At 41.7% G+C, this 19,054-nt stretch overlaps 1 protein-coding gene across 1 annotated transcript in view; it reads right to left on the reverse strand.

Moving 5' to 3' along the window:
- HECTD2 (HECT domain E3 ubiquitin protein ligase 2) overlaps positions 1-14,409 on the reverse strand; it is a 39,608-nt gene extending 25,199 nt beyond the window's left edge. The window contains exons 1-4 of the mRNA XM_075717628.1: positions 14,188-14,409; positions 9,210-9,339; positions 2,753-2,891; positions 247-349 (exon numbers count right to left, since the gene is read on the reverse strand). Coding sequence (XP_075573743.1) covers positions 247-349; positions 2,753-2,891; positions 9,210-9,339; positions 14,188-14,409 — 594 coding nt within the window. The remainder of the gene's footprint in view (positions 1-246; positions 350-2,752; positions 2,892-9,209; positions 9,340-14,187) is intronic.
- Between the last annotated feature and the right edge of the window lie 4,645 nt (positions 14,410-19,054).

The following is a 19,054-nucleotide window of genomic DNA, read 5'->3' on the forward strand; positions in this document are numbered from 1 at the left end:
AGTGTCACAAAACAAACTACATACTGGAATTTTAAAGCTCCACATACACTTGAAATATAGATGCTTAAACTGGAATCAATAAATGAATGTAATAACAGATTGTCTACCAAAGGCAGGTGAGAAGAGGACAAAACAATCTTAGTGGCCTTAAGTAACTATCTGCAAGCCTTTAACTGATGTATTTGTAAACACTTTGAAGATACAAAGCAATGTAAATACTAAATAGCATTATGAATTATTTTCTACCTTAAATGCAGCATTTATCTCCAGGAAAGAATCAAATGTTGTAGAATAAAAATCATGTACAGCTTTCCAATCTCCTGATGACTTAGCCTTTTCCACATCATCCCTAGAAAGAATATATTAAAATATTGGTAATATAAGGGTTCAATCTTCCCAACCACTTAGACTTCAGACTGCACTGTAACTCTAAGCTTTCCTCACTAAGCACACTTAGAGGACAGACAAGTATAATATCAGTATCTTTCTAACATCTTCCTGTCATTTTAAGATCACGATATTACAAGAGAACAAAAGCATAGTTTGTGTTTCATACACCTGAGCAATGTCTCTTACTCAAAAATGTTAATTCATGGTGTCACAGTTCAGTATGTTAAGACAAATAATTAGCTGAATAGAATTATGCTGAAGATACACTGCCATGATAAAATTTATGAGACTAATTTATTTAAGTATGCAGGCTCCTAAACTAGTCAAATTCATTATCATTTGTACAAAATTTTATTTATCTTCAAATTTTTCAAATAAACCTTAACGTTTGTATGTGACTGTACATGTTCCTTAAGGGGACAACAAAAATTTATGGATTTACTCTTAAAGTCCTTTTAAGTATTGGACGTTAAAGCAAGTAGCTGTATATGAAATTTTGTATGATATCATACAATAAAAAAAAAAAACCCACGCCCCCAAAACCAAACAAAAACCCTCAAACAACCTTTGAAGCAGAATTTTATTTTAGCTATCTACAATGCTGGTGATACAAATCCCAGTTTGCTCCCCCCCAGATAATTTCTTTGTACTAGATATTTAAAAAAAAAAAAGTTATCAGTGGGATACACCAAAAATGCTAATGACTTTTTAATACTTTACTTGAAAGAATAAAATTCTTGATAATTACATAATTAGGCAGCAGTCAGTAGATACAAAAATCTGAATATGGAAGGAATTTCAGCTCTTCAGGTCACCTGAATACCAAAGGATCACCTCTTGTCAAATTCTCTTTTACATCTGTTTCCTTTTCCACCAAATACATACGCTGACTAATCAAAAAGCATTCCTTTTCCTCACTGAATGCACAAAATTTCAAACATGGAAAAGAGCAACAAAGAGTTTATGATCATATGCCTCTTGGAGCAACTGTGATTTTTTTTTTTCCCCCCATCTGTTTGAAAAACAGAAGAATCAGGCTTCTTCCTAGGAATACTTCTCCCCATTTCCTGACCAAGATTATTGTACTGTAAAACACTCAAGAGTATTACAGCAGCATAATGCTGCTCTGAAGGCACTAAGAAAGGGGCGGGGGGGGGGGGGGGAGTGAAGCAAGCCATACTTTCAATGAATTAGTAAATACCCCTCTAAGAACACATCCACTCTAAAGAAACACCCCGCCAATATATGTTCACGTATTGCAGGCAAATCCCCGAGTGTAGACGCACCATATGCCATTAGTTTTTCAACACAGTTATACCATTTCCTCAAATGACAGTGTCAACATCAAAAACTTTGTTCAAAACTCTGTGGTGTAGACCTGACATCAGGGAAATGGTTAAAAACAATTCAGGTGGTTTCCCTTGGGACTTCTGCTAACCTAGCTAAGCTGGTCAAGCATCATGTACCGAATATCGTAACAGTGCTGGAAGAAATCTAATGCAGACACAGTTTTGATTAAGGGTCTGTACTGATCTGGAAAAACAGAGGTGGAACACAAGACACTATTTCACACCAACTCTACTTTCCTTCTAGCTAAATCAGTGTTACAGGGCAGCAACATAAATGTTGTCTGCACAGACTCTTTAATCTTAAAACTCTTTTTACTTAGACAAACTTAAAGCATAGTGCCTCTCATAGAGAAGTGCTAGAATAGCTTACACTTACACTGCTTAAAATTGTGGTCAAATAAGCAGCAAGTATACATGAAAAAAGAAATAAGTTTTTGCCATAAAACTAATACTGGAAATTAACGCTCTTTAACATAATGCATGAAGAAAGGTCATCTGTACTTTCAGCTAAAGTTAGAAATAGTGCGGTCCACATAATCACCACTCCAGGTCCTCAAAAATGGTGTTATACATTTAAGTGTCTTATGTGCAGTGTTTCACACAAGGCTGAGAATGCCCGGTACCTCAATGGACAGGACACACCATAACTGGCAGTACAAACAAAATACGTAATATTGAAAGGGATTTTCCAGCCTACAAGAAGCCATACATATTTTTTTCCAAAACTAAACATCTACTGAATGTCAGGAACTGAATTTCTATCTCTGAAGTACAAGCTTTGCCATTTCTTGAACAGAGCGACACTTCAAGCTAGAGACAGTATTTTGATGATTTTCATAGTAACAGAGTTATCAATCCCACCATCACAACCAGACTAACAACTACTACTACTAGTCAGTCTTACTGAACTGTTCCTTCATTTGAGATTAACAAAATCAAATGTATGAATTAGGACAAAACGAAGAAAGTCCAAAGAAAGAAAATACACTTCTGGAAACACCAGCGTAACTTACTGAAAATCTTTCACAGTTTTGGTTCGGATGGGAAGGGAAGGTTCAGGAGGAATTGGTGCTTTCAGTTCTTGGGGTAGTGTGTCTATAGAGATGCGCTGCTTTTGTCGTACATCGAGGCAAATAGGTGGTAGGTCTCTCACTTATTTTTAAAAAAAAAACCAAACACACCAAAAAACCAATAAATACAATGCAATCATATAAATAACAAACAGTTAGCTAGCAAAATATAGATATATAGGAACTGGTGTGTGTGTGTGCACACGTGACCAAAACGCACTCTGTCTGATTCTACATCTTTAAACCCCTACTCATCCAAGTACTTTACCATGTGCTCATCCCAGACAAGATGGAAACTTCCACCAATTGAAGGGAAATAAAACCTTATAAACAAAAAATGTGTCCTGAGTTCATAACCAAGTCTTTGTGAACAAAGACTGGCCAGTTTTCTCCCTCCATTGGCAGAAGGAAGCACTTTCTCCTATCTAAGGCTTTCTGAAAGACAGGAGTCTCTACTATTTTATAAATGAACTGCTGGACAAAATCGCAAACTAATTATTTGTCTACTACAAACCCAAAGAAAACCATGACAGATTTTCACAATTGAATTGCTGGCATACTGCTGACCAAAAAAAAAAAAAAAAGCTGGTGATCTGTATTCCAACTCATTATTAGGGAAAACAGCAAAATACTGTTCTTACGTAAGATGCACTGGTATTACATCAGTAATAATGCACTGGAATACATACAGCAGCATTCACATCACACAAGAAAATCTCAAGTTCATATATAATTTTGTTTTTAGAAATGAGTGCTTCAGAATTTTCATTAAATCTATTTGCAGATGCAGATGCTAAACCTTATGAACGTTAAGCCAAGTGCCTTCTAAAGTCAGATGCATAAAGAAAGTATCTATTTTGAGCATCACATCTACATGAACCTATGAGGAACTCAAGCTAAGCAACTTAGAACATAACTAAAAAAAAAAAAGTCAAAGGATGTCATGGAATTACAGAGTTACCCAGGGTGATCCTGTTATATTTGCTGTTTGAAAGACAAAGCAGTCCATGACTGGTAGCTATTAGTCATGAATAATAGTGTTGTCCATTATTGTATTTACAATATATATTGTAAATATTGTAATATACAAAGCCTGGTGTTCCCTACACCTAAGAAAAATCTCAAGAACAACCACAGCAAAGTCCAACTATTTTCTGATGTATAAGGACAAGTCTTCAGTCAGTTTTTCTACACTGTGATATATAATTTTAGCTAGAGCTGACTGTGGATCATCTACAGACTTCTAAAAGGATCTCTCCAATTAAATGGGAAATGCAAGTTTTCGGTCTTTCAGAGAATGACTGTTGAAACGGTAGCATCTTTAAACACTTCTTCTCAAGAAATTTGGCTGCCTATTCTAAGTACAAATAACAGTGCTTTAACAAGGTCTTTCTATTCTACTCCTTACTTTATATTCGATCCAAGAATATTGTATAGGGTTTACGTGGCAAGGTTTTGGCAGCAGGGGTGGCCTCTGAGAGAAGAGATGGAGCTGCCTCTATCTCGGATACAGTGAGCTCCAAAACAGACCCACCACTGAGCCCATTGGTGACACTGGTAGTGCCTCTGTGATAAAATATTTAAGAAAGGGTAAAAAACACTGCACAGCAGCTGAGAGAGGAGGGATTAAAAAGAAAAGAGAGAAACCACCCTGCAGACCCCCAGGTCAGTGGAGAAGGACAGGGAAGAGGACTCCCTTGCAGCCTGTGGAGAAGACCACAGTGGAGCAGATTGTCCCCCTGCAGCCCACTGAGGACCACAGTGGAGCAGATTGTCCCCCTGTAGCCCACTGAGGACCACAGTGGAGCAGATTGTCCCCCTGCAGCCCACTGAGGACCACAGTGGAGCAGATTGTCCCCCTGCAGCCCACTGAGGACCACAGTGGAGCAGATATCCACCCTGCAGCCCATGGAGAGCCCATGCCTGAGGAGGCTGCTAGCAGGAACTGTGGCTCTTGGGGGATCCACACCGGAGCAGTCCATTCCTAAAGGACTGCACCCGGCGGAAAGGACCCACATTGAAGCAGTTCTTGAAGAACTGCAGCTCATGGGAAGGACCCGTGTTGGAGAAGTTTGTGAAAGACTGTATCCCGTGGGAGAGACCCCACGCTGGAGCAGGGGAACAGCGTGAGGAGGAAGGAGCGGCAGAGATGAAGTTTTATGAGCTGACTGCAACTCCCATTCCTCACCCCCCTGCGCCACTTGGGGGAAAGGAGGTAGAAGAGTGGGGAACGAAGGAGTGAAGTTGAGCCTGGGAAGAAGGGGGGGGCAGGGGGAAGGTGTTTTGAGTTTTGCTTTTATTTTGTTTAAATGGCACTAAATTAATATCCTCAAGTCAAGTCTGTTTTGCCTGTAACGGTAATTGGAAAGTGGACTCCCTGTCTTTATGTCAACACATGAGCTGTTTCATCTTATTTTCTCCCCATGTCCTGTTGAGGAGGCGGGGAGAGAGCACAGCTTGGTGGGCATCTGGCAGCCAGCCAAGGTAAACCCACCAAAACCATGAAAAACATATTCTAATGCAGTATACACAAACATCCATTTTACTGACAGTGTCTTCTCAAATATCCTTAAAATGCTTTTTTAGTCTGATTTATAATGCATGTTTTTAAAAGCACTTAGATGAATTATGACGTATGTTTGGAACAAAAGACATTGAATGAAATAAGTGTCCCCAAAGGTCAAACATATTAAACTAAAATCCTCTATGAATTGTCTGAGAACCCTCTAAGCCTTTTCACTACAATTCCAAGAGTTGTTTTTTAAAATTAACTAAACATCAAAGTAGTATCACTACTCTGCTGCCTACTCCATTTAGCACAGCAGGGAAATAGTTACTAACAAAATCCCCAAAACCCAAAGGCAGATTCTTTTCATTCATGCTAATGACAGAGACACTCATTGTGACTTAACTCAGCCACCATTCATCAGACGATAATAGATCAGAGCTGCCCTCAGTCCCCTCAGTATGCCAATGATTACAGATACAGAACCTTGCCCACTCTCACAGCTGAAATTTAAAGCTATTTAAAGAGAAGAGTAGTAATGTAAAAAACCAAAGTGGACACACAGATATTAAATTAATTCAAGCCAAGGTGCCAAACAACCCCACCATGCAAGTGCTCTGCTATTACACATCATTCCCTGAAAGAAGGATGGACTGACTTAAACTAAGACTATGTCTTATTTTTATACTCTGAGAAAGACAAGTCATTTTAATTTAGCTCTCATTCTGTCTTCTCAATTTTAAATGGATTAAACATTGAATTATAACTAGCTGAATACACTGAAATGAGGAAAATATTCTCTCTGCATCTGCAGAAGAGACAGCTGCTGACAGAAGCTGTTTCTCATTTCAGTAAATTGAAGCTGCAGGTGCTAAGCTGGTAACTTGCACCCTGTCAGTGATGCAATTTTCTTTGAAATATATGCCGCTTAAATTAGATATACTAAATCTGAGTTTTAATAATATGTTTAATAAATACTGTCAACTTCAGTGTGATTTGCCATAATTCAAGTTTATTTGTAAATAGATTTATTTGCTTATCTGACATTCAAAAATACTAATTAAGATCTGTCACTTGAGTTCCATTGAGGAGAAACTTTTTGTATTGAGTTGATAGGCAGCAATAAAACAATATTACAAGACAAGAAAAAGCAATCATTTCTGGTCGTTTGCCCAGTTGCATCACATAAAGGGACTCAGCAATGCAAGACTGCTTAGGGAATGATCAAAAACTTTGAGGAAGATGACCTCATTGATACAAAGCAGAATTGACTACTACAAGGAAATTTAGGGTGAATGAATTTAGAACAGCAGTTATTTTCAGTGACAAACACAGCTACTGGCAGATGACCAGATGACAATTTTCAAAGTAGGTAAAGCAAACAAATCTTACTTGTATTTGTAACTTTATAACTAGAACAATCTGGTTCCTATACAGATTTCATACTGGATCATTGTTGCATTAGAAGACTTGTTACATGAATTCAATCTCTGTGGCAACTATATAGCAAACAAACATCACCCTAGCTTTCATGCTGCATTTACCAGCATTACCTTTTCCATGCTTTTTTTTTCCCCCCAATGAAGTTATCATTCTTTGAATTCAAGCCTAAAGTATTACCAGTATATGTACATACATATATACACATATTCGGAGAGATTGCACAGATAAACTGAAAAACCCCCACCAACCAAGCACCATTCCTGAATTCCAGCATAGCAAAAGCAGCATTTTTAACTAGGGAGTTTGTTTCAATTATTATTTTTTCCATAGAATACACATACCTCCTCAAAATTCTGAGTGCACCTTGGACTGTTAGTAAAAATAATCTGGTTTTATATAGGGAGGTTACCCTGATCCTGGAATTACCAGAATATCTGCTCAATTTTACCCATTGAGCCCAATTCCAAGAATATATCCTTGACTATAATAAATATTGCCTTGCATTAGTGTGGTGAAAATTAACAACTAAGTACTTAAGAGACAGTAACTATGACTGGGACTATCATGTGCAGCAAGAACTGAGGGCACTTCAAGAGAGAGAAGTGTTTAGAGTTTACCATTCTTGTCAGGCACAAAAAAAAGGGGGGGCGGGGGGCGGTGGATTTCTTCTATTTGGTAAAATGAATTCTGCAAAAGGGTACTGTATTTTTCACATTGCTTGGCCCAATACTAGATTTAATTTTACTTTGTCCTAAATTTTATTAAGCAGCAGGCTTTCATATCATAATGTAAGATTGTATTAAGCAACTATTCAGACAGAAGCTGGACAGGAAACCATTAAGGCTTAAATAATGAAAGGCAGTACACTGGAGTCTATGAATGTACTGCATACATATTTCTGTTAAAAAGGCTAGCAACTGAGTAGTTAATATTGACAAGAGGTTACTTTTAGCTTCTGAAGAAAATAACGATAACTGAGAAAGGCAAAACATTTTCTTTCTCTGAGGACTTTCAGATTCCAACAATATTGGAATTGTTTACATGCAATTCACATACGAAGACTTTTCTTTAAAAATATATAGGTGAGAGCAATGGCCACCTGAATGTTGTTCTTCCAGCTTTGTTATCTCGACCTTACAGCACTTTGTAAAAATCAGCAGAGCACTGACCTGCTTTGCAGCATCTTCTTTTTGCCTTACCCCAACTATTGCCCTCAAGAACACCACTTCTATCTGGTAAATTCTCTGGTAAATTATGCAGCAGTGGAAGAATTCTATACTGGCCATCTCCAGCCACCTTGGTTTCCTTTGTGTAGTACAAAAGACTTGAGCAAAGTACAAAATCCCGTGGAGCTGTCATTTACACATAATCACCTTTTGTGTTTCAGTGATTGCCCTTTTTTAAAGCAGAAAGCACCTCCTTACTCTGTAACAGAAATTGCTTAAAAGTCATCTTGCATTAACTTTCACTTTTGCAGTATAGCTAGCAAGGATACAAAGATTATTTTAATAAGGATCCAATCCTGCAAGGTATAAGCCACCTTTTTCTGCACAACTTTGAAACTAATAATACCTGTCCATAGTTTTGTTTCAAACTCGCACTACTGAGATCTGTTAATTAATGCAGTCTCTTTCTTTCCAGCCTCAAATTCATTGAGTGCTATAAAGGCTTAGAGAACCACAGAATATTAAGGCTGAGAGGGACCTGCGCAGAGACAAGATCAGTACAAACCTGACAAGTGTTTGTACAGCCTTTCATCAAAAGTCCCAGATTACTGAAATTCCATATCCTAGCCCAAAAATCTAATAAAAATTTCAGGTCTAACCACAGTGACATCTCATCAGGCTTCACGATTCTAGCTGACCATACGGAATACACAGCTCCACTTTCTGTCTTTTCATCAATTATTGTTACCTCATCATACCACAACAACCTTCCATCTTGCCTTTAAAGCTCAGAACTTACCAATCTTTGCCTGTGAATTTTATTTTGTGTCATGAGTGGCCTTCATCTTCACTGAAAAACAGCAACTCTCAGCAAGTGTCTCCCTTAAAATCTCTATGCTTGCCTCATCCCTGCCATCCTTCAGATGGCAATAGAAAAATCTTCTCCACAAAGTTCTGACACAATTTCTAGAGAAACTGTTATCTGACTGCAGTTAGACAAACAGTATCTGCAGATGGACTACTGAATCTGTAACTTTAAAACTTCAGATGATCATTTCATCCTCCAACTCTATTTGTTTTTCTTATCTAACTTATCTCTATGACATAACCTCTATGGAGGATGGACTATTATATGTATCACTGCCTGTACAATGTACAGCATAGCATAATTTAATAAAATCTAAATTTCTAGATTTTCTGGCACTACCACAATACAAATATTGGCAGAACACTGAGCACCTTCTTAAATTGGTAACTAAGTAACACAAGGCTTTTATTCTCTTACCATTTTTGATGTTGGGTATAACAAGTTGCGTAGGCGAATTTCTGTTTCCGATGCCTTCTTTCTTTTGGTTGATAGTTGTGATGAAATTGCTGAAAGTGGAAAACTGATTTTTGGCTCCTCTTTCCAACCCCTGTAATTAAGATGACAGCATGCTATAAAGGGGTAATACATTACTGCAAGAGTAATCTTACTCATGAGGTATTACATAGAATACTTAAATATCTTTTATCTTGAAATCAGATTGGTAATACCTAAATAACACATAACTAAATGTTTTGCAAGTTTGTTTCAAACTGAATCAGGAGAGATACCATAGAATTCCTTTCCATTACATTCAAAAACTGAAGTACTGATTTGCAGGACATGAAGATACCCTTGGATTACTGTGACAAAAACACAATACAATTAGAATGCTTTCAACAATATGCTAACATTCTGTATCCTAATTTCTAACTACTTTTATATTACTCACTACATCCAGCTCAGTTTAAACAGATGAAAGTGTCACATATTCCTTTTTCAAATAACCCTAATATACTGACATAGTTTAGACAAATTTCCCAAGACTTGAAATGTGGGGCCAAAAATTCTATGTGAGCTAACCTGCTAACAAAATTTAAATACGGGCTACCTGGGTAAAACCCCCAACGATTCAAAATTGTCAGCACCAGCTGCCACTGAAGAAACGCTGGCCAACAAACATTTGTTAACACGGTCTTAAAAAAAACCCTGCTTGAGTACCTCTATGTGCTGCCACCAAGGAGCCTGCACAAGCCTTTGCTAAGAAATGTTGAGTGCTAATGTGTTTTAACAGTGAACAGAAGTGAAATCACACAACAGACTTCCAAAGGATTGCGCCAATTGGTCTGTTTGACACCGAGTGCTATTAGATATAGTTATTTACTCTGGAAAATTTACAAAGCATAGGTGGGTTAAGGGGCTTGTCCGAGACGACAAGAGTCGCATGATGGAGATTATTTCCTCTCAGCTCCAAGTCATCAGTTGATATCAGGCAAAGGTAGATCAACTCAAAAAATTATACACACTCCCCCAGCACATCATGATTTTCAGCCTCACATTAACCTAAAGATTCATTTGCTTGATATCTGATATCTGTGCGCTCAGTTAGAAAAAAATGTTTTCATGCAAATAAAAACTGTTATTCCCCAAATGAGAGTAAAAATTCTAGAATAATTAATGTAATATCCTATCAATTTTTTTAAACCCATACATTTCCCTTTCCCCTTAAGAGTAGTAAATTTGAACTTAGACATGCAGCCAGAGTCCTGAGGAAAGCACTTTACTTCCACCGCAACATCCTGAAATACCACCAGGAAGGTAATAACACAGTCCATAAACCTGCCATGCCGCAGTGTACGCAAGCTGGTACACTGCCAGGAATTTTAAATAACTGTGGCACAAACAGCCATTTTTCCATGGCTTATAACTCAGCAAATTATAAATTTGAACAATCAGCAGGACTTCTGGCTTTAAAAATACCAAGTTTCAATTCCTAGCTCCAAATTCCTTGTGTGCAACAAACATTCAAAAATAAATTGTAATTACCACTATAATTTTCCACATTAACTTTTTCTTTTATTCTATAACCTTCGAAATATCATTAAGATGCTTCTTAAAAAAATCACCTGGCACATGACTGGAGAAAAACAGACCCTGAACAAACATGGCAAAACATGATTGACTGAAAAAGGACTTTTAAAGAAATCCAGATCTGAGGTTAATCTGCTGTGTCACAAAATGTATGCTCTAGGTAGAAAAGCTCTGGAGCTTGGACTAGTCTAATTATGATTTATAGGGAATAGGTATCACAGATAACTGACAAGAGGCGCTTTTATGAAACAGACTATTGTGGCAGCCTTTTTGACTGACTTAGCTTTCTAGGTTTTACACCAGCCATGCCACTGAAGTAGGATAGTTAAACAGTTATTTAAAAAGGTTCTTCTTAATGCCACCTCCCTCAGCAGTGATCAGAAAGAACAAAAATTGCACGTGCTGTTTAACTCCATCATCCTGCTCCAAGTGCAGTTCCAACAATATTAAACAAATGTATGGACAAAGGCTTTACTGGAAAGCCCTGGAGGAATACTGGGAAACTACATGCTCATTAATGAGGATCTCTGATGTCTCCAGGGAGAGTAATCTAGGACAAGTGTACAGCACCATGTCATACTTCCAAAATTTTGTAGGAGGACAGTGAGCCTCTAGAGCCTAAGACTCTACACATACTGCCATCAGAAAACTGAACACCCACATAAAGAATGAGTATGCTTAAAGGCAGTAAGTAGATCAAAGTAATCTTTAATCCTCTTTTTTAAGAGCATACTAATAACTCACAACTATGCTGGCTTCTTAGTGGAAGTTTTCCAAAGCATTAAGCCCTCTGTAACACTGGAGGGGTACTAGCATTATACTTTATAAATCTATGTTTTTCATTATTGAAGTTAAATTAGATGGTGAAAATAAGTCAAACTGTTTGCAAAGAGCACATACAGAGTGCTTTCTTGGAAGAGGCAAAAGACCATCCAGATGAGTTTCTTGAAAACCCTACTCTTTAGTCCTAATATAACTCACTCAAGACCCACATGTATGTGGCAAGCAAAGGCCAGTCAGGAGTAAAAGGTTTTCTTCCCTGTGCAGGAAGACGTGGATGACACTCAGATTAGCTAGAGGCAGCTGTCAATGCAACAGCCTACCCAAGAAGTAAGATTTTTCCCTTCCATTCGTATCTTGAAAGGTGTGACATAGGACTGGTTTAGCCTTACAGAAGCCTCTACTTGTTGCTGCTTACTATGGGGCTAGTTAACCTTTTCCACAGGCGACCTTTTCCACAGGCATTGTGGAGAATGGAAACTCTTTAAAGGATGTGTCACACTTTCATGTTGCTTTCAAGGAAGCTCTAGTCATGCCACATCAGTTGCACAGATCTATGGTGTAGTATCTATATCACCATAGACATCATATGATGGCTATAAATTGAGAAATAATAGGCAGAACAGGAAAATTAAGGTTATCTGGAGTATCACTGTATTTGTATCAGGCATGTATTTTTAAAGGAAGGGAATTTTAATGGAGGAAAAAACCCATGAATAAGCAAAAATTTTTATTTATAAGACAACAATTTCCCCCTTTTGTCATCACATCATATTACAAACTTTTACCCAGTTTAATGAGGAGGAAGCTGAGAACATATTTCTCTCTCTAAAAGTGTTTGAGAGGATTCGATTAAGTAACACTCATTTTTTGATGTTCAATCAGAACTTTTAATACAAGAACTTGTATTAAAATCATGCTATATATGACTAATCTCACAACATACTTCAGGAAGCCCTGGAATTAGATGTGTAGGTTGGTCACAACTAGGGCTTAGCAGACCAACAGTCCAATACCGTCTTTAGAGCAACTCATAAAGGTCTTGCAAAAGCATACCTGCCTTGCCTATTTTGTATATTTGGATCAAAAACTGCATTCTGTTACAAACAGAGAAATCCAGGGCTATGGAAATATCTGTTACAGCCGTCCACAAAACTCTGTCTCTGTAGCATACCATCAAAACCCATATGCAGCTCTATGTAAATTCAAAATCCCATGCGCATTTGACAAGCAATCACACCTAGCCAGATCTGAGCTCCTCAGGAGCAGGTCAACTTAGGCAACTTATGCCTGTGGGCAACAGTTCAGAGGTACGTGAAGGATGTCCAGCTGCAAACCAGTTTGCCTGATTTTTTAAGGCAGTGGGAATTCTACGTGGCGGCCCGGTTGCACACATTTTTCATTAGCTGAGCTAAGCCTGACAAGTTCTGGACCAGCACTTGCATCTTTATTCTAAGGGACTGGCATTTGCCATTCAAAGTCTGAAGTGGAAATTTTCAAAGGTACGAGTAACTCCTGGGCACTTGTCCATTACAGACTTCTCCCACCAAATCTGTATTTGAATCACAAGAACAAACACATTCTTCCACATTCAGGCAGATTTGCAAAACTGAAAGTCTTTCAGGAGATTGGAACGCTGTGGGCAAAACACAAAATTGGCAGAATTGCTCTAAGGAGTTTGCAGTTTGCCTACAGTTACTTCATTTAACATTACAATTATTTCACGATGGTCATAAACATTTGATGCTCAACCTTTTAAACTCAAATTATGTAAAATGATAATTTCTAGTAAGTCAGGTACTTATCAGAACTGTCGAATTAAAATCTCCTAACTGTATTGCTTATGACAGGATTGGTAAAATTTTTGCTCTGTTGTTGGACCGAAGTAAGTTACAGAAAGCTTTAATGTTGAGCTATGCAAGATATTCAACTCATGCCAGGAAAATTTTATGTTTTGTAATATTGTATGGTCAGCAGAAAGAAAATCATAACTCCAGTAAAATTAAAGATCTCAAATGAGGTTTCTGAAATGAAATTATTCTGGCAAATATGCTTCTCGCAGTTTTTTTTTACTGCTGTTAACTCATTCATCAATTATCGAAACGTGTTGAACACAGATGACAAAACAATGCAAAAACCAGAAAAGACCTTTTAAGAAAAAGTTAAAAATACACAAGTATTTTCCAGCTAGCTCTCTTGCTGTTAAGCGTATTAAGAGCTGAAACCCTCCACCCCCGAAAACCCTTAACAATGCTGCAAACCCTCAGTCATGACTAACCCAAAAGAGCAGAGCGTTGTAAAATGTTAAAGAACTATAAGTAGATGGAGAATTTATAGCTTCATTATGTCACTGCTTACAGATGCACTTGTTATTTTTAAGAAACTTGAATGAAAGCCTCCCAACGGAAAAGAACATGAAAGAAAACGAACACGATGCTCCCCCCCCCCCCCCCCCCGCCCTTCCCCCGAATGAAGCGGCGAACCGGGAACACGACAGCGGGGACCCCAAAGCCGGTCCGGCTCCCCGGGGCCGGGGCCCGGCGGGCTGCGGACGGGCCGCTCGGCCCCGCCGGGACCGCAGACCTACCCCGGCAGCCGCGCTGGATGCCGACGGGATGGGCGGCAGTTTCTCTCGCTCCTTTTCTTTCTCCCCTTCTTCCTCCTCTTCTTCCTCGTCCTCGCCGCCCTCCCCGGCTGACGGGGACGCCGCGCTGCCCTGGTTCAGCTCCGCGCCCGGCGGGAGCCCCGCGCCGGGGCCGGGGGGGAGGTCGGCGCCAGCCGTGGCCGCCGGCGGGCTCTGCAGCGACATGGCCCCGCTCCCGGCCGCTCTCCTCACGGCAGCCCCTCAGCCCCCGCCGGCACCCGAACCCCGCGCCCTCTTCTCCTCCTCCTCCCTCCCGCCGCCCCCGAGGAGCCCCCGCGGGCTCTCCCAGCGCCGCCGCGCCGCGCCGCTCCGCGCGGGGCCGCCGCGCCAATGCAGCAGCCGGGCTGCTCCCGGGCGCTCAGACACCCCCGCACGGCGGGGCGGAGCGCGGCCCTGCCGCCCCCGCCGCGGCCCCGGCGAGGAGGGGGAGCGCGGGACGCGGCGGAGCGGAGGCGGCCGGCGCCGCCGGACCCCGCTGCCCTCGCGCCCCCTCAGCCACCGCGCCACCTACAGACCGCGGGCAGGAAGGGGGCCCGCGGCCGCCATGTTGTTTATAGGCGCCTCATAGAAACGCGCTTGGCGACCGGGGGCGCCGCGCGGGGGCAGCGGAGGACACGGCTACGGAAACTCCGTAGCGCAGGAAAAGCCGCCGTGCCGGCCAGGCGGCGCCGGGCGTACGGGAATCGGGGCTGGCCCCCGCGCTCTGCGCAGCCGCGCTGGCGAGGGCCGAGCGCTGCGCGGCGGCCGCGCCCCGGCGGCGGCGGGGGGGTCGGTCGTCGGGGCGAGGGGGCGCACCGCCGGGCCCCGGGGGCGGCCTGAGCACCCCCCCGATCCGCACCCTGTGGAGCCCTGCCTCCGCCGGCCGGGGTCTCCCGCCTCCCCGCGAAGCCGTGCCCCCCGCGAAACGGGGAGCGGCCTGCTGCCGGGCCGCGGGGGCCGGGGGCACGGCAACGAGTGAGCGCTCGAGTAATAAATATAAAACCGCGGTGAAGGGAGCTCGGGGCGGTACCGGCGCGGCAGTCCCGCTCCTCTGTCACACCGGGCCGGTGTTGCGCATCGCAGCGCTGGCAGGGACTGCGCTGTCAGCGGCACCTCTGACACTGCCCTGGCACCTCACGGTGCGCTCATCACGGCTTCAGGTCACGCTCTTAACGGGGAAAATGCAGCCATGAAGTGTAAAAGCTCAGTCCTGTCTCTCTGCTGCTGGCGAAGGCAGAGCGGTGCCGGGGCCTAGGCGATGGCGGGTCTTGGCCCTTCGTTTGGAGAGGTCTTGGGAAGCCTGAGGTAATACCTGCTGTCAGAGCCTCTGTGCGGTAGCCTGGGCTTGCTGGAGCTTTGCTGTAATAATATGTATATAAAAAAATCTTCAGAAGACATGCTACGTTGAACTGGTTGCAATACAACATCTAGACTAGATGTAATACAGCATTTGTCTGTGGGGTACTGACCTGCCGCTTGGCTTGGTATGCAAAGGTATGGGAGTCCTTCGGTGTGCAAGGCGTGCCACGTTTGTGTGCATTAAGCTACATAAGATTTAAGCCTGTCAAACCATTAGCTGCCAGACACAAAAAAGTTGCTTTTGGACCACCCTAATTTTGCGTCTGGAGAAGAGTTCCTCCCAGCTTCAGGATCAAAGCAGTGTGAATAGCGTTAGAGACCACTTGAATCAAATCTTCAAAATTGTTTTTCAGATGGAGGTAAACCACGTGATAGTTTTTTCTCAGCATTGGCATTACACAAGTAGCTCTTGCAGGTTGGAGCTGTGGTAAAGATCTCTGTAAGCTGGATAAAAGCAAGGGCATAATAGGTACTGCAGTGTTAATCTAACACATTGAAAAACGCTTTCCTTTTTTGAAGGAACAGGCAGACCTGGAGTTTATTAGGTTTCATTTAAGAAATCACTTTGTCTCCTTACCAAGTTAAATATGAGAGCTGGTTTTCCAAGTTCACTCCTCACTGTGCTTACTTCCCAGTTGCTCTCAGTGGTTTGCGGGAAGAAGTGGCCTGCTGCACTTAAACAAAGCCCCCCACTTACTCATTCACTCATCTTTTTCCTTTCCGTGCCAAGAAATAACATAATGATAGTGACTGCAACAACTTCAGTACAAGCAGCTATACACCCAGTGGTACTCCCCAGCTGGAAATAATTGGCACAGCTGTTTTGTGGAGCTATGCCAACTTGAAACATGGAAGGATCTGCTCCCTTGAGCCTGCAGAGAGAGATGAAGCAAAGGGAAATAGAAATGTAGGAAGGCAGGTATACAAATGAATTCATAATGCTTTTTTTTCAGTTCCATTGAGCTATAAAGGCCTGATTTTTGGTAGCTTCAAAAACACTGAAATAGCTTTCTACCAAGATTTTTTTTCACAAAAAGCTAATGAAACATCAAAGACATCAATTTTTACTGTCCATACTGTCCTGTGCTATTTGAAGCTGGAGTGTTCTGTTGAACAAAACTAATTCAGATGAATATTTTGACCCATGACAATTATGAAAATAGGCACAAAAGTACTGTTAAAAAAATGTCTTCCTATTTTTATAAGAGCGAAAGGACCACATACTGTAGGAGAAGCAAACACATTTTCCTACTTTTAACAAAGGTAGCATACATCTGGTGCCTAGGGTTTGTAACTATAAGCATTTCAATGTAATTCATAGATCCACAAGGCAGTCAAAATGTAACCACAGCTGGGAAAGGCATGTCTAAACGGGCTTTCAAGTTGCTAGCACGGATGGATGCTAGCTGGGTGCAGCAGTGCTGCATGTAATGAGGCAATGCATGTAAACCCTGCAATCATTTGTTGTCAAAGTGACGAACCAGGGTAGCGGGCAATGGAGCAGTCAGAAAACAGGATAAAGACAGGCTGTTGTCTAACAGATAAGATTTGTTGGATATACAATGTACAAAATTTTGCAGAACTGAACAGATATGCAACTGCCATTTTACAAGACTTCACGAATTTGTTGGCCAGATGGCCTGGGAGCTTTGACAAGGGGCTGTGCACGCTCAATGCCTTTTTGCAAATTTTTGTTTGCATCACCTTTCATAGTATTTCCAGTTCTTTCTTTGAGGCTGATAATGCTTTTGCTTACCCCAGTGGTTGCTTTTCCATCCTCAACTGTTCTTATGTTCCCTCCTTTATCCTTCCAAGGACCCTTTCCTTGATATTTTTAAACTCTTCTGAGCTGCTTAAAAATCTTAAATCACATGGTGCCAGCTACTTCACAGTATTTTTTGGTGAGTGGGGGAAAGGTAAAGTTCAATAAAAAACTGTTGCTTGTGCCAAGTACATCCTGCCTGGGCCGACACATCCACCCCGGTTCCTGGATGAGTTTGCAGCCTGTGCTGGACCCCACACTGGCCTGCCACGCTGCTGGCTCAGAGGAGCATACGTACACTGCAGTAACACCCCTGAATGGCTATGGGGGGGCCACAGGCCGGACGTGACCCTGAACATATTTTCTTGTGCTTATGGGAGAACAATCCTGCCTTAGCAGGGTCTTGATCCTTTCAACCAGAAGATGACCTTCTTGACAACTTATTTTAAAATTGTTGACAAATATATTTCTTCTATCCAAAGAGTTTGAGTTGTCAGGAAGGGGAAAAAGTCAATGGCACATCTCTGCAATGACGTGGCCAGGCACAGACTGCCACTAGGAATGACAGATGGAAACAAACAAAATGCTAACATTTGTTCACAAATCATTAGTAAATGCTTACGAGTAATAGATACACTTGCAGAAACTGGCATTTGGGAGTGATGCACAAATGAAAAAAATAAAAAGGGCTAAATTCCCTGGCTAGTATTTTCATGACAAATAATTGAGTGTACCTCACATGTTCCTCTGCAGTCAGAAGTCAGAATGCAGCCATAGCCAAAATTGGCCCTGGTTTAATTCAGTAACATTAGGGGTGGTTCTAGCCTATTATGGTTTTTTCCCTGGCCCTCAAATGCTTTACTAGTGTTTGCAATCAAAGAGCGTCAAAGATGCCTGGTGCAAACGGGCATTTTGGGAATTGAAGTGACCTGCGTTCTTCAGAAAAGGTAGGCTGAATTTCCTGTTCAGTTGGTGATGCGCAGCTATACCGTGTCTCTCTCTTTTATTGAGTAGTACTGTTTCTTTTTCTTCATACTGTTTGAAGATCTCATACGCTTCCCGGTACAAAATATTTGGACCATGTAACAGATGTGTGCTTTGTGAGATGGACCCTGAGTGGGCACAAGGGGAAGCACAGGATGGCTGAAACATCGAAAGGGGAAGCAAAGGCTGGAGACAACCCATTTCCTCTCTATGGGAGGAGGAGAGAGAGAAATGGTTGGGAGTTTTCCAACACAACAGGTTTTCGGCAAAACATTTCGGTTTCAACAGAAAGACCTGATTCATTGAAATAGAAATGTTTTACAAAGAAGCATCTTTTTCAGTAACCTTTCAGAAGAACTCAGGCAAGATGCCACTGAAATCCACCTGTTACTCTGCCGACTCAGTTGGAGAGCTCGCCACACTTGCCATGTGAATCATCAAAATCAGAGACTGCATGGCTTCTGGACTCCCTGGCCAGCTAACTCCCGAGCTGCTCTACCCTCCTGTGCCACCTGCCCACATCGCCCATTAGGGAAGATGGAAGTTCATATCCACCCACAAGTCATGACTGTTCTGAGACTGTACAGCCTCACAGCTTGTAAGGGATGACCCCAGTCTCATCTGACCTCCCCTGTCGGCAGCCATCTGTTTCCCTTGAAGTTGGACTAAGGTATAAGTCTGGGGAATTTTGTCCTAAAGAATCCAAATGATTGTGGATCTGTCTGC

This window comes from Pelecanus crispus, chromosome 10 (genome assembly GCF_030463565.1).
Source record: "Pelecanus crispus isolate bPelCri1 chromosome 10, bPelCri1.pri, whole genome shotgun sequence".
In the NCBI taxonomy this organism is placed as follows: Eukaryota; Metazoa; Chordata; class Aves; order Pelecaniformes; family Pelecanidae; genus Pelecanus; species Pelecanus crispus.